Source organism: Bidens hawaiensis, unplaced genomic scaffold (assembly GCF_021521415.1).
Source record: "Bidens hawaiensis isolate Kalapana, Puna unplaced genomic scaffold, B.hawaiensis_p1.1 tig00031533_1, whole genome shotgun sequence".
Taxonomy (NCBI): domain Eukaryota; kingdom Viridiplantae; phylum Streptophyta; class Magnoliopsida; order Asterales; family Asteraceae; genus Bidens; species Bidens hawaiensis.
Genome location: NW_027495339.1, coordinates 98,462 through 124,080, shown reverse-complemented (window position 1 = coordinate 124,080; position 25,619 = coordinate 98,462). Strand labels below are relative to the sequence as shown.

Genomic DNA, 25,619 nt, shown 5'->3' with positions numbered 1-25,619 from the left:
TATCATATATCTTTTGCTGTAAATGATTGGATTATAAAATTTAAGGGCATTAATTATTTAAAAGGCCAACATATTGCAAATACGCCACAAGACTCATTTAAACAAGATTTATTTACAAGGTATTGTATATAGTACGTAATTAAGGAAATGGAGAGCATCATTGATGATGAATTTATTGATAAATTGTCATAATTGATACCCAAAACTGGTTCAACTACCAATTAAGCATATACGTTATGATATCGTTTTCATTTACATTAATGTCGCTTTCGTTGGCCAGCTTCCCATCGTAAAACAAATTTTGAACCATGCATTTGAATTCTTCTACCGTTTTGATTCTCTTTGGCATAATTTTATTAAAACGCCTCCATCAGTGAAATTCTTCTTCCATTAAATTTTCCCAACATTCATGCTTCACATGACACCATAGTGTCTTTTAGGAGCTTGACCCGAACTAACAGCCCTTGATCAAATTCTGGTAATGGAACTCTCTTGAAGGGTTCGTCTTTCTTAAGTAGCTCCCAAGTGAATGTTGTTACCAAACAATGTATCATGACTAAAGTTTCCATTTTTGCAAGCTCGATTCCAGGACACATCCTCGGCCCACCTCCAAACGGAATGTAACTAAAAGGTGGTGGTGATGGTCCATGTTTTTCAAAACGAGTAGGGTCGAACCTGGTTGGAGTTTGGAAAATGCCGTCATCCATGTGTGTCATAGACATAGATATTAACACCTGAAAGCACACCATATAAATCAGTTATAAATGATTGTTTTATATTATCTTTTGTCTCTTAACTCTTTATTCATTAATCAGTTATGTGCCATACTTGCCATCCTTTTGGAATTAAGAATCCTCCATACTCAATATCTTGTTTGATCGTCGGAAGGTCAAAGCCACCGGGGGTTTTATCCGCATTATCTCTGTTGCTACCCTCCAGGTGTACTTCATCTTGGTGAGATCTTCCCATGTTAAAGCTTCTTCTGATGCTTTATTACTAAAAACTTCTTGATGCTCTGGGATTGCAAATATATAAACTCAAATTGATGGACAAAGTATAAATTGGTGTATGCTGGCATTCATACCTTTTAGGCTTACACATGCATAAAACTATATATATATATATATATAGACTAAGTATAAAATGAAAACTCACTTCAGTTATGAAAACTCTAGAAACTCATTCTTAACCACATGTTTTTAATTAATGTTTAAATCTTGTGGTTCACAATTAAAATGAATAAAAAATGTAAATATAAATATAACTTTTTCTCTCTCCTGAAAACATTTATAAAAATTAGTAAAAAAAATGTTAAAAAATAGCAAAACATTTTTTTTTTGATTTTTCGATGTTTTGTATTAAATGTTACAACATATATTACATGTAACAAAAAAAACGATTTTACATAGGGTTTTCACAGGTTTTCACAACTCAAGTGGGTTTTCATTTTAACCTTACCCTATATATATATAGGGAGAGGATCAAGAGAAAACTTATCTTTAAAGAGAAAACTTAAAAACTCCTAAAGAATTATCTTTAATTAAAAATAAAAAAAAATATTTTCAAATTTCTGTTTCTTCCATTATTCTTATATCTTCTTACCCTTTGCTCGAAAAAAATAAAAAAAAATCCGTTGTAATGCACATACGTATTACTCTGTGATACCGTTGTATTACACTTGTGTATTACTATGTATTTTTGAGTTTAATAGTGTTTAATTGCATATATTCAATATTTGTGTATTGTATATGTGTAGTAGTGTTGCATTAGATGGGAAAAAAATAATAATAAAATAAAAGTCGATGTGGTGCGCATGTGTGTTAATGTTGTATTACACATACGTACTAATGTGTATTTGATGTGTGTATTAGTCTTATATTGCATATATACAATAGTGTGTATCAAATATGTGCAATAGTGTTGTATTCTATGCAATACAAACACTTTTGCATATATGCAATGCACAGTATTACACATGCGCACTATACCGACGAGGTTACCGACAAGGTTTTTTTTTTTTTTGGAACCAATAACAACATATAAGAATAATGGGAAAAAAAAGAAACTTCAAAAAAAAACTTTTTTAAAAAGTTAAAAATAGTTTTTTAGGAGTTTTTAAGTTTTCTTTTTAAGAGGAGTTTTCACTAAATCTCACCCATATATATATATATGATGGTTCAGGAGAGGAATGGGATTACTACGAGAAATGATTATGTGCCACTAGTTTTATTTTAGGTTATAAATGCTTAAAGATAAACGAGTAAAGTATTAATGCATGCTCTCTCTTCAATTAACATAACTAATAAATATAATAGTTATCTATTCAATTAATATAACTAATCAAATTATTATAATTGGAAAATATTAAGAATTCATTTATTTTTATAACTTATTTTTTTTCTCTTAAATTTTTATCCTACACAAGTACAATTTATTTATACATTAAAATTTCTTTCTAACCAAAACCAATTTCTTCCAACTCAATATATTAAACTACTTTTATTCACAACCCAACCTAATTCAACTTTTAATAAAAAAATTAATTTATCTCTTTTCCACCTACACAACCCAACCCTACCCAACCCAGCTTTTCACTTTTATTCACAACCCAATCCAACCCAAACAAATCTATACTTCTATACTATATAATAAACAAAGCTTTGTAAGTGCCACTTGTCATCACCATGATATTCCTTACAAAATTTTTCCTCCTCTCTCTTATATTAAATACATTTCTCTTTCTTATTAATAATTTTGTATTTCATTTTTTTTTATTTTTAATAAATTTTTCATGATTTAAAAGTTTTAATACCAGCATAAATATAATATTTTAATTTATATAAATATATTGTATTAGTTATTAATATTAGGTTTTTATAAATAACCAATTTTCACATTCTTTGAATAATGATTCCAAAAAATAAGGTTTTAAATATATTATATTAGTGAATTAATATTGACATGTTATAAGAAATGATATTATTGGATGAAAATGCAAGATTAATTTACAATTAAAATTTCAGTAAACTTTAACTTATTAAATAAATATGATATTTACTAAATTATAAGTTTTTTTCTTTCTACCCCTTAAAATACAAATTCACTATTGATGTATATTCTTAGTTTTTATGTTAATTGAAATGAGCGGGTTTCTTTACACGGTTAAGTATCAAACATGGTTCAGGTCAAAATAGTTTATGATTAAAATGAGTTCCGGTCCATGGGTTGGTTTAAAAAAAATAGATATTACAACTGCTTTTTTTAATTGACTTAAAAATCCACAAAAATATAAACTAAACTATATGACTTGGTTTTTCAGATGGACGAGACAACTTCTTACATTGGGAATACAATGCTAGATATTAACATGTTGTTAGACCAAACCCAATGCTAAACAAAAATCCCTAGGAGGAATTTTTGCCACATCATCATATCCACTATCTTTTTTTTATTTCTCTCAATATCGCTATACTCACAAATTTTTTCTCCATCTGCACTTGGTGAAGTGCAAAAACTCCTCTCTCTTCCATGTCATGAGCCACCTCACCAAATGCATGCTAAATGCATTGTATTGGTGATGGTCTTAATAAGATGATAAATTGACTTTGTATATCCTTCTATTATTACATATTTCAAAAATATAAATTTTTTTAGCGAACGAGTTATACTTGCACCAAAAACTGAGGCCGTTCAAGAAATTAGCAAACGCTTTCTATCGATGTTCCCGGGAGATTTAAAATATTACTATTATTTAGATGATATCTATTAGACATAAAATGATACATTACAAAAAAATATTAGTTTCCTGATGTTTTAAATCACCTCAAAATCTAAGGTTAGTCCTGAAAGATGATGTTGAAGTGATGTTGCTTAAGTGGTCTATGTAATGAAACTAAAATACATGTGAAAATACAACATGATAACCGTGATATAGAAGCGAAAAACATATCCGAAAGTAACACTGGAACTTACACTTTTATTCTTAAAAGAAAAATCCTATACCTTAAGATAAAATGATTGATTTTAAAGAATGAAATTTTCATTTTTTTTTTGTTTTGCAATGAAGATTAATAAAGGCTGTCAGTTACTATAGATGGTTGCTTTTTTTTGGGACAATTTATTTTAACTCATGACCAGTTATACATTGCATTATCTTGAATTAAAAGCACAAACACTATGAAACTACTAAGTTTTGATATAGAAAGTAAAGTTACAAATAAAACTACAAATATTATGTACAATGAAATATTTAGGGATTTATGAATTTTCTAATTACTTATTATGTTCATATTATGTAATGTTTAATTTATTCTACCGTATAATATATCTTTATATCTGTTGAACATAATTTTTGTATTTGATATTGTGTTATTATTTAAATAAATTTATTTATTCTAACCCGTGTGCTATACGGTTAACTAACCTAGTTATTTTAATACATATATCTTATTAGTTTTTAATTTATTCTATAAAATTTAGTAAAATTAATAAAAATATTTATTTTTTAAACAATATTATTTTAAGTATAAAAATCATTAAAAATGATAATATCATAATTCTATTAAAAAAAACCTTGAATTTTTACAACTATTAAAAAAACAAAATTTTATATATAATAATATTAAAAGATACGTATTTTTAAAAGTGCTCCATTTCTAATAAAATTGATATCGAAATATTCGTAAAAATAAACTAAACAAGACTATGTTTTTAGATTTTTGAAATAAGTCAAATAATATAAATTATTAAATAAAATTCAAATTATATAAAACTCAAATAATATAAAAAAATAAATTGTTTAAAAGAAAAAAAATAATATTTAATTAAAAAGTGGGTTGTGACCTAGTTTGGGTTTGCAACCCGGGTTGTAGTATGAAAAGGATTTAATCTTTTTATTTATTTCTTAAATAGTGTCATGACTTCCTAAGAGGTTACCAATAAAAGTAGTCTAATATCCATCAACACGTAGTTATATTGTGATGAATAGTACAAAAAACTATCTTACACATGTTTGCATTAAATATCAACAAAAAAGTACACAGCTAACACAAAAACATATAACCTACACTTGTTCTAAGAATAAGAAAACATATAATCTGCACATGAAGAACATATAACCAACACACAAAATTCAGCATCAATAAACTACACACGCACACAAAAACGTATAACCTACACACGAAAAATATATAACCTACACTAAAAAAATTTATCCTACACAAATACAATTTATTCATGCATTAACAAGTGTAGGTTATATAATTTGGTGTACGTTGTATATTTATTGTTTAGATTTAATGGACACATTTGTATGATATTTTTTATTATTATTTATCACAATAATTTTTCTAAGTGTATCAATTGAAAAAAAAATATTATGTTTTGATATTTATTGTTAAAAATTGTGTGTTAATATATGCTAATAAATTGAGTGGAAATAAATTGTTTTTTTAATAAAAAAAAGTATTATATGAATAAATTTTTGTTTTTGTTGAATAAATGAAAATGGGTAAATCTAACTATACTAGTAAATCAATAGAGTTTTTTGACGCATGGCCTCCTCTTATTGGTCCAACTCAATTGTTTCCATATATAATAAACACTTCTTTAATTTTCTTCACAGTTAACTAACTTAAAAAAGAAAATAAATATCAAGCCTTCCTAGATTTTATTCACATTTAAATAATTTTAAATTCATATTGAATACCAACTTATATCATACGACCATTAGACATATTTTTAAATCATAGTCAATACATTAATTATATTTAAATCATAATTAATGCATTAACTATCTTAAAATGCATTATTACAGTTAAGGTAGATCTTTAAAATATCATTTATTATTTTTAATAGTTTTAATGAACAATTTAAATTATAAGTAATTAAATTAAATTATTTTAAACACATAACCATTTTCTTACGCAACGACTCAGAATCAAGTTCAGAAATCTATATCTATATCTATATATATTATATTAAAGCAAGTTCCTTTTTAGGCACATGATCATTTCCTATTTGTTAACTTGACTATCTTTCATAAATAACTCAACATTAAAATTTCTTACTATTAAAATGATTCTATATTAAATTAAAAAAACCTCCTATTGAATACGCCCCTTTACTATATCTTATAACTAATGACTCATTCAATCCGAATATTTCATGACCCATTTGTTAGTTATATGAGATAATTGATAATTCATGTTCTTATTGTATGATTTTGTAAAGTGTGACATTCGTCAATTTTTTAACTCGAAACCCGACCCGTTCCGATTTTTGAAATACCCTAAAATTTAATGTTTTTATACGAGTATTTAGATAGTGAAACCGCTTTTCATATTTTGTAAACTTAATATTTTTTTAGGAGATGCTATTTAAACTTGTGCTTGTGACGTAATAATATAATATATAGATTGTTGACAACGGTTTAAATCATTATTCTTTTCCAATCCTAATAAATGGTTAAATAAGCTAATAATTAGAAAATGTGCTTTTCAAATTTAACAATTTAATTATGTTAAATTCAGTAAAATTTTTGTATTCTGAAACTTATTCGTAATATTGGATGATTGCTATAAAGTAAGTGATTTATATCACTAAATGAAAATTCAAGTAAGTTAAAACACTAGGCGGTTACGATTTATAGATAATTAAAGAAAGTTGAATTGTAGGAATGATTATAATAATTATTGTATTCATTTAAATTTAAATTGTAATGAACTAATTTGCCGGTTCACCATAAAAAGTGTTGACTATCTTATGAAACTGATTAATAATTGTTATTATTAGCCTTAAAACACATGTTTTCTTTAGACCCTTTTAAATACTGACTTGTTCTCTTTTTCGAGCACACACCCCAATCTGTCACACCCCGACCAAAGACGGCGGAACATGCCGAGGTGTAACGATTGTCCATAAGCACATGACACTAATTAAAGTGACATTATTTAATAAACTCATTTCATTTCACAACATCGAAAATGTCATATAACAATTATCCATAAAATAACCATAAACAAGATATCACAAAATATGGCAAATTGGATATTGTTCATTTTTACTAATATCCTAAGGTCTTTGATGTCGTTTTCTTCACAATCATAAATCAACCAAGATGCAAACTTGCAACATTTCATAAAATAAAGTTTGTCAACACAAAGGTTGGTGAGCAATTCATAAGTTTAATCATATTAGTATATAATAAAGATAGCCACAAAACTTGCATACGAAACGATAAATAAAAGTGGTAATTTGGATAAATAGATATCGCTAAACACATTAGCGACACCTAGCTATAAGGGGATGCTAAATAGTCTAGGATTTTATAGTTATCGTTAATTGCATTACGTTAACGACACCTTGCTATAAGGGGATGCCAAATAGTCTAGGATTTTATAGTTTCACAAACCAAAAGCGATAAACACATAGGCATATAAGCACAGAACACCAAATCGAGCAATTATTTAGGTAAAGTATACAACTACGTTTGTGGTTTAAGATTCAAATATAAAGCATTTTGTTGAATAAGTATGAAATGTCACCCCCAAAATAAAAGATGGAAAATGGGATATGAAGTACTCACCTTCAAGTAGTAAACTTGAAAGATGATAATTTGGAGATTTGTCGGAACGACGAGTTTAACACACAATGCCTAAAAAGAAAAGAAGTCTTCAATTTAGAAAGGTTGTCTTGAAGGTCTTTAAACAAAATAAATATTGAGAAATGTAAATAATTAAATGTCACACCCCGACCAATGAATGCAGAAACGTCGAGGCGCGACATGATTGCTCATTGCACAATGACACTATAAAGTTACAATATTTAAACAACTCATTTAAATCCTATCATCATAAATAACACAACAATTGTTCATACAAAATGCCAAATAGATAGATAAACAAATAACTTGTTCTTTTATTTTCTAATATCCTAAAACCAAGATAATAAGTTTCTTCAAGTAATCCAATCAAGCTAACATCAAACCTGTAACATTGCATAAAATAAAGTTTGTCAACACGAAGGTTGGTTAGCAATTTTCATAGTTTTGGACAATAACTATATAGTATGAAATCCACAACTAGTATATGAAAACAATAAATAATAGCAACAATTTATATAATAAAACCGTCAATAAGAATACATTGACGACAATAATGAAATCGTCAATAAGAATACATTGACAACACCTTTCTATATGGGGATACCATATATACTCGGAATTAACGTATGATCATACTTTGATGAGGCTACACGCCTTAGCATTCAAGAGGCTACCCTCCTTAGCATTCAAGAATTTGCACATAATCATGTAAAGCATATAACACCAAATCGAGCATTTATTCAAGTAAACATATACAATACATGTTGTGGTTTAAGACTCAAGTATAAATCATTTGAATTTGAATAAGTATGCAATGCCACCCCCAAAACGAAAGATGGAAAACGGGGGATGAAAAAGTACTCACATTAACAAGTAACTTGAAAGATAGTGTCGTGAATAATCGGAGAGATCGGTTTAACGAGCAAGACCTATATTAAACGGGTCTCGTGTTAGTAGGTAGTCTTGGAAGGGTTTAAAATAAAATACATGACAAATAAAGTAAATAAATAAAGTTTAGGATCTAAAATGTAAATATTTGAGAAATTAAAGAAACGAGTTTTGTAAAATAAGTTTACTCGAAACCGGGTCTCGGTATTCTATTCATTAGTTTTTTTCTTTTTTTTTTACTCAACCTATGTTAAGTAATAATGTGGGTTAAAATGCGATATTGCAAAACCCTTGGTTATAAGAATACCAAGACGAGGTTTAAACGAGTGTTCGGGTTTGTCGGTTCGAGACTTGATAATTGACCAAGCTCACAGTTAACTTCCCAAAATAATAAATGTTATGAGACAACTCAATAAAATCAAAATAGACTTAACCAAGTATGTAGTTCTATTGTGAAGAACCTTAACGTTCGTTAAGCGAGTATACGACCTTATCGGTTCGAACTTGTTATAAGATCAAGTTGGTTACCGACATGCCAAGTATGTTTAGAAATTAACTAAAATTGATTTAAAATATAATCTTGAAGAAAAATATGAGTTTTGGTGGCTAAAAACACACTTGTGTGTCTTAAGCGAGTGAACTCGGTTTAGTTCGGTTTTTTTTGGTTCGGTCCTTGACTCGGAATAAGACTGAGGATGGTTACCACATACCCAATTACCATGGAACTTGTAAAATAACTTATAAATAATAATACTCAAGTTTTACATTCAAAAAGTTAAACAAAAGTTCGGTTTTTGGTTCGGTCCTTGACTCGGAATAAGACCGAGGATGGTTACCACATACCCAATTACCACGGAACTTGTAAAATAACTTATAAATAATAATACTCAAGTTTTACATTCAAAATGTTAACAATAAAGCTTTTAAACAAAAGTTCGGTTTTTGGTTCGGTCCTTGACTCGGAATAAGACCGAGGATGGTTACCACGTACCCAATTACCATGGAACTTGTAAAATAACTTATAAATAATAATACTCAAGTTTTACATTCAAAAAGTTAACAATAAAGCTTTTAAACAAAAGTTCGGTTTTTGGTTCGGTCCTTGACTCGGAATAAGACCGAGGATGGTTACCACATACCCAATTACCATGGAACTTGTAAAATAACTTATAAATAATAATACTCAAGTTTTACATTCAAAAAGTTAACAATAAAGCTTTTAAACAAAAGTTCGGTTTTTGGTTCGGTCCTTGACTTGGAATAAAACCGAGGATGGTTACCACATACCCAATTACCATGGAACTTGTAAAATAACTTATAATAATAATACTCAAGTTTTACATTCAAAAAGTTAACAATAATGCTTTTAAACAAAAGTTCGGTTTTTGGTTCGGTTCTCAACTCGGGATGAAACCGAGGCTGGTCACCACATACCCAATACCATGGAACTTGACAAATATGAACAATAAACTAAAATATGTAGAAGCTAAGCAAGTATAACAAGTTATATGGTTAGATTTGTTAAATATATAAACAAGGACTACAAAGTCCTCCATGTAACCTTGTCTTACTAGCCCGACATTTCAACCGGCCGAGACCGGAGAAATGAAAGACCGAAGGTAAACAAGAAGTGTATATTATATATATATTGTAACATCAAGCTTTAAGTATTGAGAAGTTAGTTAAAATAAAAGATTAGCTTATGAAGAACAACCTTAGAATTCAAGAATTTGAGAGAGAAATGAAGAAATGAGCAAGCACAAATGAAGAAGATGGGTGTGTGTATATAGGGTAAGTTGAATGGGTCTTTCATAAAGGGTGTTTCATGAAAATGGGTTGGTTATAGACCCAAGAAAGCATAAACTACAAATGGGTCCTTCAAGTCTCCATTTTGGTAGTTTTAGTCCCTGGAGTTCGTTTTGAGCGTTTTCGGAGAATTTTAAGAACCGAAAAGGGTGTTTTTTTTTATCCAACAACTATAAAACAAATATTTAACATACAATTCATCATTTTGATAATATCGAAAGGTTCGGGATACAAAACGGGTCGGGTTTACATTAAGAATACAAGTATAAAATAACCCGAAATTGACAAATGTCACATTAAAGTTCAAGGTTTAAAATGTAACTATTTAAGAATTTATAATAATAACCCTTTAAAAATGTAAGTTTGCTCGAAACCGGGTTAAAGTATCTAACCTTAATATTTACTCAACCTATGTTAAGTAATAAGGTGGGTAAAATGCAAGAATGCAAATCCCTTTGGAATAAAGATACTAAAACGGTTTTTTTTTGTCGAGTGTTCGGGTTGTCGGTTCGGGTCTTGATAATTGGTCAAACCCAAAGTCAACTTTCCAAAATATTGAATGTTATGAGATAACTCAATAAAATTTAATAAGACTTAACCAAGTATGTAGTTCCATTGTTTTAGAACTAACAACGCACGTTAAGTGAGTGTTCGGTTTTGTCGGTCCAAACTTTGTTATGAGATCAAGTTGGATCCAACATTTCCAAGTACTTAAGAAAATATTTAAAAATCAATTTGTAACTATTTTTAAAGAAATATACAGGCTAAAAAAAACGTGTGTGTCTTAAGCGAGTAAGAATCGGTTTGGTTTCCACATGTCCAAACACTAAAGAACTTGTATAATAATGCACAAATAAAATAATTTAAGTTTTACAACCAAAAGTTAACAATAAAGTCTTTAAACAAAAGTTCGGTTTTCGGTTCGGATCGTGTTTCGGGTTAAGACCGAGGTAAGATTCTACAAACCCATAACCATAGAATTTGTAAAAATGATTTCAGAAACTTAGATCTAACAATAAGTATGTTTAAACAATTATTTAACAAAACTAGTAACAAAGTTCGGTTTACGGTTTAGAGCTATTTACGGTTAAACCGAAGCACAGACTCTTAAAAACCCATAACCATGGAACTTGTAAACATGACCAACAAACTAAAATAAGCAAGATTAATATGTATGAACAAGTTATATAGATGTATATATATCAAGGACACGAAGTCCTCCATGAAGCCTTGCCTTATGAGGTCCGAAACCTCACCGACCGGAATCGGAGAAGTAACTACCAAAGGTAAACAAGGGGTGTATATTATATATATGTTGCACAACCATAAACAAGTATTAATAAGGCTACATAAACTAATTAAGATGAAAGACTAAAAACCTTCAAGAACACTTAAGAAGATAACCTTGAATCTTTGATGTTTGAGAGAGTTTTTTTTTTTTTTTTTTTTTTTCGAGTTGTAGCAAGGGAAAATGAAGAGGAAAGGTGGTGTATATATAGGGTAATGTTGGTGGTCAAATATGGGTGTGAGACACAAGAGTTTTCATGCAAAATAGATCAAGACAAAAACACAAAACAAAAATAATAATAATAATAAATAAATAAATAATAAATAAATAAATAAATAAAAATAAAAATGGGATGTTTTCAAGACCCAACAAGTGTGAAACAATATTGTAACATAAATCCATCATTTTGATTATAACATAAGCTTCGGTTTACAAATCGGGTCGGTTTACATAATAAACAAATACAAAAACGAATACAAACAAGACCCGAAATTGACGAGTGTCACAACTAGGCGGTTACGATTTATAGATAATTAAAGAAAGTTGAATTGTAAGAATGATTATAATAATTATTGCATTCATTTAAATTTAAATTGTAATGAACTAAATTGCCGGTTCACCATAAAAAGTGTTGACTATCTTATGAAACTGATTAATAATTGTTATTATTAGCCTTAAAACACATGTTTTATTTAGACCCTTTTAAATACCGACTTATCCTCTTTTTCGAGCACACACCCCAATTGACAGATGCTTCCCTTCACCTAACCGTTTTCTACTTTGAATCTAGCTCCCCCCCCCCCCCCGGCGTCGTGATTCGAATCATGTATCAGTCAAGATATTTAAACCATTCATTTACTTGTCTCTTTATCATGAATCAAAACCCTAAGTTTATTTTTTTCCAATAGTATGGCACGAAAAAAATCAAATTTTTTTTGTTATTCGGTTTGGGATTAGTTACGGGGTTTGAATGAAGATATCAACTTGTTTCTTTTATATTGTATTAGTATTATTTTCAAATTCTGAATCACTTTTCATTTTTATTAACTATTTATGAATACATTATTTATAGTGTAATAAGATCTGATTTTACTAATAGTTATATTAATAATATAAATTAATCATTCCTTCAAAACTATGATTACTTAGAAACGAATTTTACTTGTATATATGTAAATTTATCTGTTCATATTAATACAAATTTTTATATATCTTTAAATAAATAAACATATATGTTTATCTGACAATTTTACTAATTTTCACCCGTGTAGTACACGGGTGAATAACCTAGTAAATTATATATAAAACTAAATTAGTGTTTTTATCTTTTTAATTATTATAATTAAATTAGTTAGGTATATTAATTAGAGAGCGATTTATTATGCTTATATTAGTTGTATTAATTGAAAAGGGATAATGCATTTATTGTTGTATTTACATTTTTTTCATTTATTTTTAAATATTTAAAACCTAAAATAAAACTAGTGGCCCATATTCTTATCTCGCAGTAATCTCATTTCTCTCATTAACTTAAACATATATATATATATAGGGGAGGGTTATTGTACAATAATATCTTATCGTATATTACGTACGCGACCTTCCAGAGCGTTGGATTAAAAAACACGCCGTGGCAGTTTCGTAAATAACCCAAACTAGTTCATGATCAAATTCGTCGATTACAAATCCATTCTGATCCAAATTCTGAACTCATCGGTCTATCTCATCCAATTTCTAAACCCTAATCAGAGCTTAAAGTATGAAATCTTTAAAGTCAAAAACCAAAATCAAAATGAAACGTCGTTGAACATCAAGAATCTTCAAAATTGATCAAAAAATGATGATTTAAACAATTAAATTGATGTGTAAAAGGATTTAGATTCATCAATCGATTATGAAATGGCAGAATATTATACTCAATTGAGCTCGGATTACGATTCAAAATATCACGTTTAAACGTTCTGAACAAGACTGAAGACACTAAAACGTTCTGACCAAAATGCATTTAAACATTCAAGTTAAACGTTCTGACCAAAACGAACACCTTTAAATGTTCAAATTAAAATTACGATAGGCAAAAATATTCTGAGTGTAACAAATCAATTGAACATTCAGTTCTTTATTAGCCAATTTCAATTGAAAAGTTTCCATTCAACTAATACATTCAACTAATACTTTCAAGTAATACATTCAACTAATACTTTCAAGTAATACGTTCAATTACCCTCAATTACTACTCTTAAACTTATACATTCAACTAATACATTTAAGTAATACTTTCAAGTAATACACTCAACTAATACTTTCAAGTAATACGTTCAATGACCCTCAATTAATACTCTTAAATTAACACGTTAAAGTAATAAGTTCAAGTAATACGTTCAATTCCCCTCAATTAATTCTCTTAAACTAATACTTTCAGGCAATACGTTCTAACAAAAAACGAACACCTTTAAACGTTCAAGTTAAGCGTTCTGACAAAAAACGAACACCTCTAAACGTTTAATTTTAGAAATTCAGAACAAAAAAGTTTAGAAGTTATGTTTAGAAGTTCAAAATCAAAATTTTTAGAAGTTATGTTTAGAAGTTCAAAACCCTAATTAGAGCTCATATATAAAATTAAACGTTCTACACAAACCTTTAAAAGTTCAGAAGCTCAGATATGAAATTAAACTATCTGTAACATAAAATTGAACACTGAAATCACTTCATATAATCTCGTAATCATCAAGAAATCATCAATCGACCATCGATTTCATCATATAAACAAATCTGGAACGTATTTAGACTTCTATCAGTTGAAATCAATTTTCAAATTTTCATTTCAATTGAAGTGAAGACTGCAATGGAGTCAGTGGCGATGGTTGAATGATCGTAACGGTTAATTTGGATGAAAATGAATTGAAAGAATTTATAATATTGACATCGCATGTTTTTTTAAATCAACGGTGTGAGGGTGTCGCGTACGTAATGTACGATAAGAGATTATTGTATTGGATCTTAAGTCTATATATATATATATATATATATATATATATATTACATTATAAAACAGATAGGCAACTCTCTCACTTTCAACTTTCTCTCTCCATAAGACGCCTTAACATTTATCGTACGCCCACCACCAGCGACTATTCCCTTTAGGGGGTGTTTGGTACAGAGAATGGAATTGTAGAGAAATGGAATTGCAGAGAAAGGGAATTGGTCTGGAGAATGAGAATTGACTGTTCTGTTTGGTAGTACAGAGATTTCAGTAGAAAAATATAGCTGAGAATCATTTCTCTTGTTTGGTACATAGAAAATAAACAGAGAATTTATATCAACTTTATCATTAGCACAAGTATTTTTTTCATAACGAATATTTATTAAAAAATAAAAAACATATAAAAAGATGCATAAATTCCAACCAAAATATGCATTGATCAAACCAATTCACATACAAAACATAGTTTTTAAGCAAAAAACATCAACCATAGTTAAAACCAATTCACATACAAAACATACTTCAACCATACACAACTATCCCATTGAACCATCGGTATACAACTCGACCATCTCAATTTTCTCTTCTATTGTCAACGCAAGAAAAGAACGTCCTAGATCCACATCTTTACCAATCAAATAAGCTGCTTTGAACCGTTTTTTCGTAGTGATACCTGGTAAAGCTTTCAACTCATCACTAACCTTTTCATAGATTTCACGAGCCTCCATACCTTCTTTGCTAAGTTGTTCACCCACCATCTCCCCAAATCGAAGCAAAACTTCCTTGATATCTTTGCAAGACTCTCGATATATCTCATCTGCATCCGTGCTTCTACCTCCTTACCGAATATGGTACACAATTTGTCATAGAAAGGAAATGACTTGTCACGAAAATTCACAGCACCTTTGTGAGACTACAAGACAATTACAAATAAATTATACTAAAATTTTAAAATCTAAAAAATATATTTTTTAGAATATACCTTCACGTATTCATTCCAAACACTTACGTTTTGAGGAGTTTCTTTGACGAGCACTTTCCCCCTCTGATCTGTAACCAGGAACCACATCTACAACAAACTGCTGGACATTACGCCCCGGTCTTTGTAGGTAAAAATCAGATGGTACACTGCTTCCAGCGGGATTAGGTTTATGCATCACAAGATCTTCGTCTCCAATCAAACCTTGTACATCCGTAAACAGCTCACACACATCCAAACCTGCTATCAGACATACAAGTTTAAAGCAATTCAATAAAGAAATTATTTCACGATGCAAATATAGCCAATGGTAATAGCACATTCACAACTCACCCATCCGCCGCTTTAGGTTTTGCCTTTGTTTGGCTAGTCTTTCTTTCGAGTTGCTGCCAGAATCACTTGCAATGTCATACTCCTAAAACAGAATAATCAATATATCAAGATTAACTATATCCACAAGACTCTAAGCTAAAAGTTCAAAAAAATACAGTACCTGTCCTCTGGAAGCCAAAAGAGCCCCATGTCCCAACACTTTAGAGAGTTCAAAGCTGTCAATAAAAAATGTCAGATCAATAGCTGAAACAGAGCAAAAAATGGGCGTACGTAAGGGACCAAGAAAAACCTCTGGAATGAAGTGCTAGCACTTATTTTGGGGAGAGATGTTGGCCAAAAAACAACCTCTTCAACAGAACAGTTTATGCAAGCCTCCTTCATCTTTGTCTCAACAAGATTAAAGAGATCAGTCATAGATAAATGCTTGAAACATCCAGCAATTGCTCCAATGGCATGAGCCGCCGCAACTCTGGTATCCCAGTTTTTGCTATGAAGATATTGTGATACCTGAAAAATGCATTAAGCAATAATCAAACCGATTTGAATGCACAACCGCCATAATATGTCCCAAACTAAAAAACAATACTAAAATAAATCAATGCAGTAATACATACCTTACGTAGCAAAGAGCTTAAATCTTGAGGATGTAATTTTGCAATCTCCCCTATCTGGCGAGCTGCAGTGAATCGTGTGGCTTGTGTCGAGCCAGCTTAACAACGGTCAAGAAATACAAGCAGCCAGCATGAACATGAAAAAGTACACATTTTCACTCTACCTTATTTCAAGCTAATATTAACCTAACTCTAGATTAAGCTGCTTCTCTCATACCAAATCCAAATTGTGACATTCAAGTTCCAACCGTTAATTATGTCAATCTGCTGCATCAGATAGTATCACCACTCTAAATCCATCTAAACTATATATATTAATGATTTTTCAACTAAACTCCCATATTGCATGATTAGGCATACATGCATGGCACCTAATCACTTTTTAAACAATTCAAAGGCAAGTCGGTTATGAAACCAAATTATAAACTTATTGCTAAAAACTCATCCGTTTTCCCACAAAATATGCATTTACAATATAATAATGATAATAACAACAATAAGCCTAGAAAAGAAAGATTGCAATAAAAAGATACTCTCGAGTAAAGTCAGCAACCGTTGGAGGCGAGAAGATTGTTGCTGTGCCATATCTCTTAATAATTATACCACTCACAACATTTCTCATTCTACCAAAAACAATAATCTTTCACAATCCTGTCAAATGATTTCATTCCTCTCACCAACACACAATCCTACACCAACCAAAAATTATAAAAAAATGTACAAATCAACATCCAAACCTAAATAATAATAATAAATACATTCCAATCGAATTACACTAGCAATACACAGCATTATCCAATAACTATTAACAATTTCGTTATTATAACGATTGAATCGTTAGCAGTGATGGTAATATACAGAAATAAGAGAAATTGAACGTACCTTAGGGTTTTTTCGTGAATGGAATTGAGAAACCTAATAATAATTAATAATAATAATATTAAGTGTGAAGCATTCGATTCAATTGACGGTTATCGGCGTGGTGACGTGGCGGATGTGTGTTACGGTGATGGTGTGTGTGTGTGTGTGTTGTACGGTGAAGATGAAGAACGAATGAGGGTTTCGGGTTATTATTATTATGATGATGATAACTGAGATCGGTTCTTGGATTGAAGATGATTTGTGGGTGATTACAGGCTGCAAGTCGATCGGGCAGGGAGAGGCGTGAGAGAGTGAGGCTGAGAAATGAAACCTGGAAATCCAATTCTCCGCTTTTTGTAGAGAAACAAATTCAGAGAAATGAAAATGGTTTATTTCCATTTCTCACCTCTTTCTTTCATAAACAAACAAGAGAATTCTTTCCAATTCCATTTCTCACCCCTCAATTCCCTCCGCCAAACACCCCCTTAATTCTTTGGTTTCACTGTGGGAAAAATTAAGACTCTGGAGGTGTTAAACTCTGGCGTCCTTCAATATACCACCGTTATTCTTCTATATAATGCCCACGTCTCACTCTTTCTCATCAACAATTAAAACTGCCTACTGAAGATGTAAAATTATGCAAAATTGGTGCTCCATGATTTAGGATTATTTGGATGAGGATTGGGGAAAACGAAACGCCTACGGCCATTGTAAATTCTACAAATTGCTGCTCCAGGATTTAGGGTTATTCCAATGGATACTTGAAGTCAATTATAGCTGCTGGTGATGGAGTTTCTACTATGGCATGGATCGTGGATCGACCTATAATCGTTTCTGATACGGTATATTCTAAATTTTACAAATATTTATGTATGTTAGGCTTAAATTGACCTATCAGTACTAATTTTCTTTGTTAATCATGATCACCAAAGGTTGTATTTTAGCCTAATTTACTAAACACATATGTTATTCATGATAATGTACATGTAATTTACTTCTTTTTATTATACAGGCTGATGCATCGAATAGTTTGAGGACAAATTTAGATAAAATACATCTAATTACCCACAACACATTAAGAAAAACAAGTTAATTGGTAATACGGGTCAACCGGTGAACCCACAAGGCTGACACATAATTCAGGTTAAGAACTTAAGATGGTTTAATTTGGTCAATTTTAATGGTTCCCAACTAACCTGTGCGGCCCGATATCACCCATAGCTGATTTCACACCTATCCTACTAACCCATAACCGATTACATGTGAGTTTTGGTTTAAACCTAATTAGATATCTTCAACGTATATACTGCGGTTTCAGAATTCAGGTTTGCTTATACTACACTTTTAAGTTTAAGCTACAAGTTGTTACAATTTCTATTTCCATTTTGTTTGCAACCAATTCTTTTATATATATATATAATTACAAATAGGACAGTTGGTTAGGATAAAAATAGGTGAATTATATGGTATTCATATTGATTTCTTTAGTGAAATGTTCTATGTTGGTTTAAAGTTTTTTATGTTTGATTGATTTTGATTTTTTTTTAAAAACTGCAGATTCAAAATAATCAAATTAAACTGCAATTTCATATTACCTTTTCAGTTTGCTCCTGGTACCACATCAGAAGCGTTCATCACATCTGCAGATTCACTTGTTCGTGTTGTTGGCCTCGATTTAGTTCACAGGTTTAAAGGTAATATTATTAAAGTTTTGTTACTGATTTAGACTAAAGGTGTTTCTGGGTCAACCCTACCCATTTCACTGGCCATTGAGTTATTACTATACAGGGATCAAAAAATTTAATTCCTGAACTTTTTGCAGATTTTACTTGTGTTTTCTTAAATTTCTAACATATTGAAAACCGCTTTTTTACATGCCTACTTATTGCATTTTTTTTTTCATGCCAACCTCTTTAGATGCCAATTTAGTCAAGTTGTTTTGTTTCTTGGCTAACCGTTTGGGCCCACAAGTTCTCCCAACGCGCTTATTCTTAGAAGACATGATTTTTTTTTTTTTTTTTTTTTTTGTAATTGAATCAAATATGATAATAGTAGTTTAGTAAATTTGATTAATTGAAGTTTTTACCTTTTTGAGTTTGAAATGTTGTTGTTTCAAGAAAACAATGATTCAAAATCATTTAAATGAAATAGTTTTGCATTTCTATTTAGATTGGTCATTTGACTTATAACGTCAAACTTGTAGTTTCAAAGCTCAAAGCTCTTACATACTTTTACATACTCAACATCAGTTATTATGTTATTTTATTCAGGTTTTTTATTAATTTAATTGTATGATAATATGAAATATATGAATTTGGTAATTTATATACATGAAATGGTAGGATAAAACACGAAATACGTGACAAGGATGGGTAAAAGCTAGAATATATGAATGTTTCAGTTTAGTTAATTGAGGGTATAAAAAATAACCAGTAACTTCTTTTCCGTTAATTTTGGTTTGGTTTTGTCGATTTTTGGCTTGGTTAATCGAGGGTATAAAAATAACGATAACTGATTTTCGGTTAATTTTGCTTCGGTTTTGTTGATTTTGGTTCGGTTTTGTCGATTTTTTGCTCGTTTGGTTTGGTTTGGTTAATCGAAGATATAAAAAAAACCAATAACTGCTTTCTGGTTAATTTTGGTTCAGTTTAGTCGATTTTTGGTTCAGTTTTGCGGTTTTCGGTTCGGTTATTGCTCATCCGTAAGTCATAGCTTTTTATGATGTCAATGTAGTTAAATTAAAGTTATTTTTTATGCAAGTTGCAATGAACATAAACTAAATTCAATTGTTGTTTAATCTGTGTATTCAGATTTCATTAAAACAGCATTTAATTTTCATATTTTATTTATTTAGTGAATTTAGTTAAACTTACAATTGCATTTGATATACTGTTTATCAAAACAATTTGAAGTAAATGAAATAAACCTGGCCCATTTGATATATAATATATATATACGTGTGCATATGTAAATAGTACTAATCATATGTTTTTGATGTAGTCTGTGCCATGAGAATAGTTTAGGACACCGATTAATCACCAAATGGCTCGTTTTTGCAATGTAAGTTGTTTTTCCCATTTTATAGCTATTGAAGATGGTTAAACGCGTGCACACAACTTAATATGTTTATATGTTACACACTTTTTTAGAAAAAGAAGGTGGCGTTTGTAAAACACAATGTATCTCATGTACAAATATCCTTAAAAGGACCGCAAAGCATGTCCAGTGGTATTTAATTTTATAACGGTTAAGAAGCATGGAAATTGATCAGGTCTTGTCTGTATATGTATGTGTATGCTTTGGCATGTTTTTGGGGACAGGATGTATTGGCTAATATTTGTTAAATAAGATTATTATTGTTAAGTGGATATGTTGTGTATGTGGGATGATATTTTGATTCGTCAGGTAATGAATACATATAAGTCTAACTGATAGTCTGATACTTTATTTAAAATGACATGTTACTTTTGACTCGAATCCAGTTTCACCATGTTTGACTGTAGCAAAGTTTTTATTAATTATTGTTGATTTACTTGTTAGATATAAATATATTGGACAAATTCTTGGAAGTATAAGCCATCTCTATAAAACTTTTTAAGGTGCTTTAATCATATAAAGCTTAAAGTGAAAGGTTATGCGTATACAATTCCATTTGTCACAAGTATCCACTTTATAACACTGGAAGAGCGAACACTCCCATGTCATTGTGGTGACTTTAGTTTACAGTTTTAGTTCATTTCATAGGTGCGGAATGCGGGTTATAATATGATAAATATATTTCTTAAACATATTGATTTCTCATTAGCGTGATATAAATTAATGATAATGTTTCTTTAAAAAATGATGAGATCTAAGAGACACTACATTCCTTATGAAAATTTTTTACGGCCACGATAGATGTAGGACTTACCTAAGATGTTACAAAGTTGCTATATCACCAAAAGATTGATGTTGCAAATTGTCGTTGCCGCTTGTGAGTATTTTATAATAAAGTCAAGATGATCAGTTGCTTACAAATTTTTTGTATGATTAGTCTGATTCATTCCGACTAACATACTTTATTCCTGTATAGGCGACAATTTATTTTTTTATTTTTTTGTGGTTGGATGATTTGGTTAGATCCGGAGACGATTGGTGAGTTTTGTGTGAATTCGGTTTGGTTGCGGACATAATAAAAAATTTGGGTAATTTTTTTATGGTGGGTGAAGCTATAGAAGAAGTTTTAGTCAATAATTTTGGATTCTTTATATCGTAAACAAAGTACTAAATATAACTTTTGGTATAGCAAATGCGGTACCATAACGAACCGAACTGCCAGCGGCCGAATCTTGCCTCCCCCGCCGCATCATGCGGGCACTTCCACTAGTGTGTGTGTGTGTGTATAGCAGTACGGGACCGAGCAATATAAGACTTTAGTGCATGAATCTTATTATATGCTTTTTGAAATTGATTAGAACATAAATAAGGGAAAAAGATTGGGTTACCTTGACCAATAGTAGATAGGTTTGTTGTTAGCCAAAAGCCGAATTAATAAGGTAAGAAGGACGGAGGTTGTGCCATATCCTGCAAACATCATAGCGATGATGTTGTCAATGAATTCTTCTTCTGACACTGTTGTTGAGCCGTCATCATCACGGATGCTAAGAAACGAAGTGATTAGATCTTTATGAGGATCACCTTGTTGATTTTGTTCCTTAGGTGCCTCACTTTTCTCATGTATAAGTTGTATAAGCATCGGTACAAGTTTCTTTCTTGCTATGATCGCCTGATTGTATCTAGTGAAAGGCAAGTTGATTGGAATTGATAACACACCTTTCACCATATCATGGAAAAGTGGTAGCAATTTCTCTCTTTGGGGTCCTCTTTCAATCCCAAAAACAAGCGAACAAATTACATTGAAGGTCAAGATCTTCATCAAGGGTTGCACCTACAACATTTAGTAGACAAGTAAATATTATTTACACTTAGTACACTTAATAATGGTGGTCGGAGTGGTCATAGACTCATAGGATGAGTCAGAAACGGATGTGGGTTTGTGTGATACGGATGGAGAACACCACCCCATCCCTATGGTACCAAAAAAATTTCGGAACCAATGGTATATATCCTCACGATCCCGAATTCAAAGAGAGACGTGTGTGTTATGAATGATTAATCAATAAGGAAAAAACAAAAATCAAATCAAACGGTCATAAGCCTTTTCTACTTAAAAAAAAATTAAACTTCGACCTTATAAATACTCACATCACTTACTATTTTTTTTCACACAAACTTATATAAATTTCTTCTTGTTTCTCTTTAAAATATTTAGATCAAACAATGGATTCTACTCCTCGCAACTACAAAAAGCTATGTCTAGCCAAAACGTCCGTAAAAAACGAAGAGCAAACTCAGAGGAAATAACACTGGCCAAGGCTTTGATCAATTCATCTGAAGACCCAACACACGAGAATCAACAACGGCATTCATCATTTTGGGGTGCTATTTGTAAACATTTCAAAGAATTTATTCCCAGGTCAGACCATATTGATGTTTATTAATTAAAAACTGGTTTAAAATGTGATCTGATGTTAATATGGAGGAAACAGGGTTGCTGGTATAAAAAGTATGTATTATCACCACCCTAAGGCTATATGTTGTTGGCTAACTAGAAACCGGTCCTTAGTTAAAGCGTTACATCAGTGCCATGTATGCATGAAGTCATTAACTAACCGACCATTTAACTCATGCATTATGGAGTAACTAGAAATTATATAAAAGAATAAACCAACAAAAAGAAAAGGAGAAAAATGATTGTTGCATTGGGGATGGACCCTACTAGATGTAATATATTGTGCTAACACAATAACGAAGAAGAAGAGGGAAAAAAAACCCTTTAGCACCCCCTTTGTTGGTGTATTGAGGGTGTTAACATGGTCATGTGTCAGCCGTTGGCGTCACCTAGTTAGCCCATAACTAGTGGTCTAAGGTCAAATTGTGACTCAGAATTGTATAAACAATATGATTGTTTACAATTTTACCTGGACCTCATGGTTCCCATGCCAATGCGTTTGAAGATGGTGTCGGGTTTCTTCATCTACTTTGGCAACATATTCCTTCAGCACTTCAACCTTGAGAAACGAAGCGATAGCCGCTCTAACGCATTTGTGATCATTTCCAGACAACTCCATTATATTTTTGGGACCAAAGATTCTGCTAAGTGATGGTGGTTGTGTGTTGGTGAGTAGGTTCCCATCACAAGTGTATATGAACTTATTTGCGGTTGGGCCATGCAAAACAATCGTCGGGTATCCAAAAAGATTTGCTTTCCAAACCGGACTGTGGTTTGCTATTCTTTCTTGAATCCAGTTTTCAACCCTGTCAGCTTTCATGGCCTTTAAGAGGCCGATGCTTTGCCCTATCACCGGCAGTCCCAACGAACCCGGAGGCAGTTGACCGTTGTACTTCTTAGGACGGATAAGGAAAACGATGGGAGCCAAAATCAACAATAACAATAAACTCACATATACCATGAATTCCATGGCTATAAAACAGTGCAAGGTAGTGATGAGAGATATAATTGTATATATAGTACATACTCTTGTTGCTTTACTGTTGTTTGGCTGTCCGTTTATGGAAAATTTTGGATAATACTGATTATAATTCTAAGGAGACACTAGACTATTAAAGGTGTGTTAATCATCTCACAAATAAACATTTTAAATAATCATCCAAAAGTTAAGTCATATTTCGTTGTTAACTAACTATTTGATCGATTATAAATTTTATATAGAGATTTATTACAATGACAATGTAGTAAGCAATTAAGGAAATAAAGAGCATCTTTCGATGACGAGTTTGATAATAAATATTTGTTAAAAATTACATAAGATAATCTTGTTTTAATGCCCAACTACCCAAAACAAGTTCAACTACTGAACCAAGGCAAGAATATATGTTAGGATGTCGTTTTCTGATGCTTAAAATATGTACATACACATCGTTATATGACTTATATTAATAATTACGTATAAAATAGTCTTGTTTAATGGCCAAAATTGACAAGTTGAACAACTAGCATGCTAAGCAATATATATGTCATGATGTCGTTCTCATGCTTAAATTTTCTTGTGTCATTATCGTGACCTCTACTCATATTTGGAAAACCAGACCAACCAGTTGGACCATATTAGATAATGAACTGAAGCGCATCAATGCCCAGTTCAAATTGGAAAGGGTGAGCAATTTAAAAGGTGGTTGTTATTGTTGTGGAAGAAACTGTCATATCATCGCATACTTTTCATAACATATTTGTTTTTTATATTTCATATATGTTTAAATATAATATATATTATTTAAACACCAAATAGTTAAATTGTTAACATAATTATAAAATAGACGTAACATAAATATAAAATAAAATATTACATAAAGAAATTACAATATTATTTAAACACAAAATAGTTAAATTGTTAACATAATTATAAAATATCCTTCAAGACTGCTAAATTTGTGGTTTATTTATGGCCCTTAGCATTTCCATCCTACTCCTTATCCCTAAATCAAAAATTACACTAAAACTCACTATATTTTCTCTCTCTATTTCAGTTAGATAATATTTTTTTTACCTTTTATATTAACTTTTCTCTTTTTCCCACTCACAACCACTTTCAAATAATATTAAAAAATTATAGAGGATGAACAGTAGCTTTTCAAACATACAGAAAAATCACTATTTGTTCTAAAATATAAAAACTCTTCACTTACAACACCCAAAATCACTCTCTAAATTATAAAAACATCTCTCACATAAAATAGAGGGTTGGATGAGAATGCTCTTATTTATTTATTCCACTTCTTTTTTTATTATTTTCTTCAAAAAGGCTCTTGGTGGAGAGACCCAATAGAGTTCCGTTGAAGGGATGCAGTGACAAGCTTTCTTTTTACAATCCCCTCCAAAATGGTGGCATATGTTACATGCCTGCATTATCCGTCCTTATGTTACCATATGTGCTCAGGCATTGAGCTTTGGAGCCCGATGTAGATGCTCTAAGAAAATAGACATGAGGAATAGAATGCATGGGTCATAGAAGATGGGTCTAAGGTTCTTGGCCGACGAAGTTTAATCTTAATTACCAATGTGCTTGTACTATACATTTTTATCTAACTATAAGATAGAAATACGTTTGGTATTTCATTTTATAATATATTTTTCTGACATCATATATACACATTTATTAGTTATTGACGTTTACTACTAATAATACAAATTCAAATTTACTACTAAC

At 30.6% G+C, this 25,619-nt stretch overlaps 1 protein-coding gene and 1 pseudogene across 1 annotated transcript; both read right to left on the bottom strand.

The window, feature by feature from the left end:
* Positions 1–407: 407 nt before the first annotated feature.
* On the bottom strand, positions 408–23,888 carry LOC143582347 (cytochrome P450 716B1-like; annotated as a pseudogene).
* On the bottom strand, positions 15,977–17,505 carry LOC143582343 (TATA-binding protein-associated factor BTAF1-like). Its single transcript, XM_077064937.1, has 6 exons — positions 17,374–17,505; positions 17,025–17,180; positions 16,495–16,589; positions 16,170–16,387; positions 16,041–16,095; positions 15,977–15,994 (listed from the first exon to the last, which is right to left on the bottom strand). The coding sequence occupies exons 2-6, from the start codon at positions 17,074–17,076 to the stop codon at positions 15,977–15,979; spliced, it is 438 nt and encodes a 145-aa protein (XP_076921052.1). The 5' UTR covers positions 17,077–17,180; positions 17,374–17,505.
* Positions 23,889–25,619: the final 1,731 nt, after the last annotated feature.

What these genes read in the sequence shown, in the direction of transcription:
- LOC143582343 (XM_077064937.1), bottom strand. Translation starts at nt 17,076, where the DNA reads ATGGCACAGCAACAATCTTCTCGCCTCCAACGGTTGCTGACTTTACTC. An exon ending in TAAGCTCTTTGCTACGTAAG is followed by an intron (nt 16,388 to 16,494) that starts GTATGTATTACT and finishes TGCATTTTTCAG; the next exon opens with GTATCACAATATCTTCATAG. An exon ending in GCTAGCACTTCATTCCAGAG is followed by an intron (nt 16,096 to 16,169) that starts GTTTTTCTTGGT and finishes TTTTATTGACAG; the next exon opens with CTTTGAACTCTCTAAAGTGT.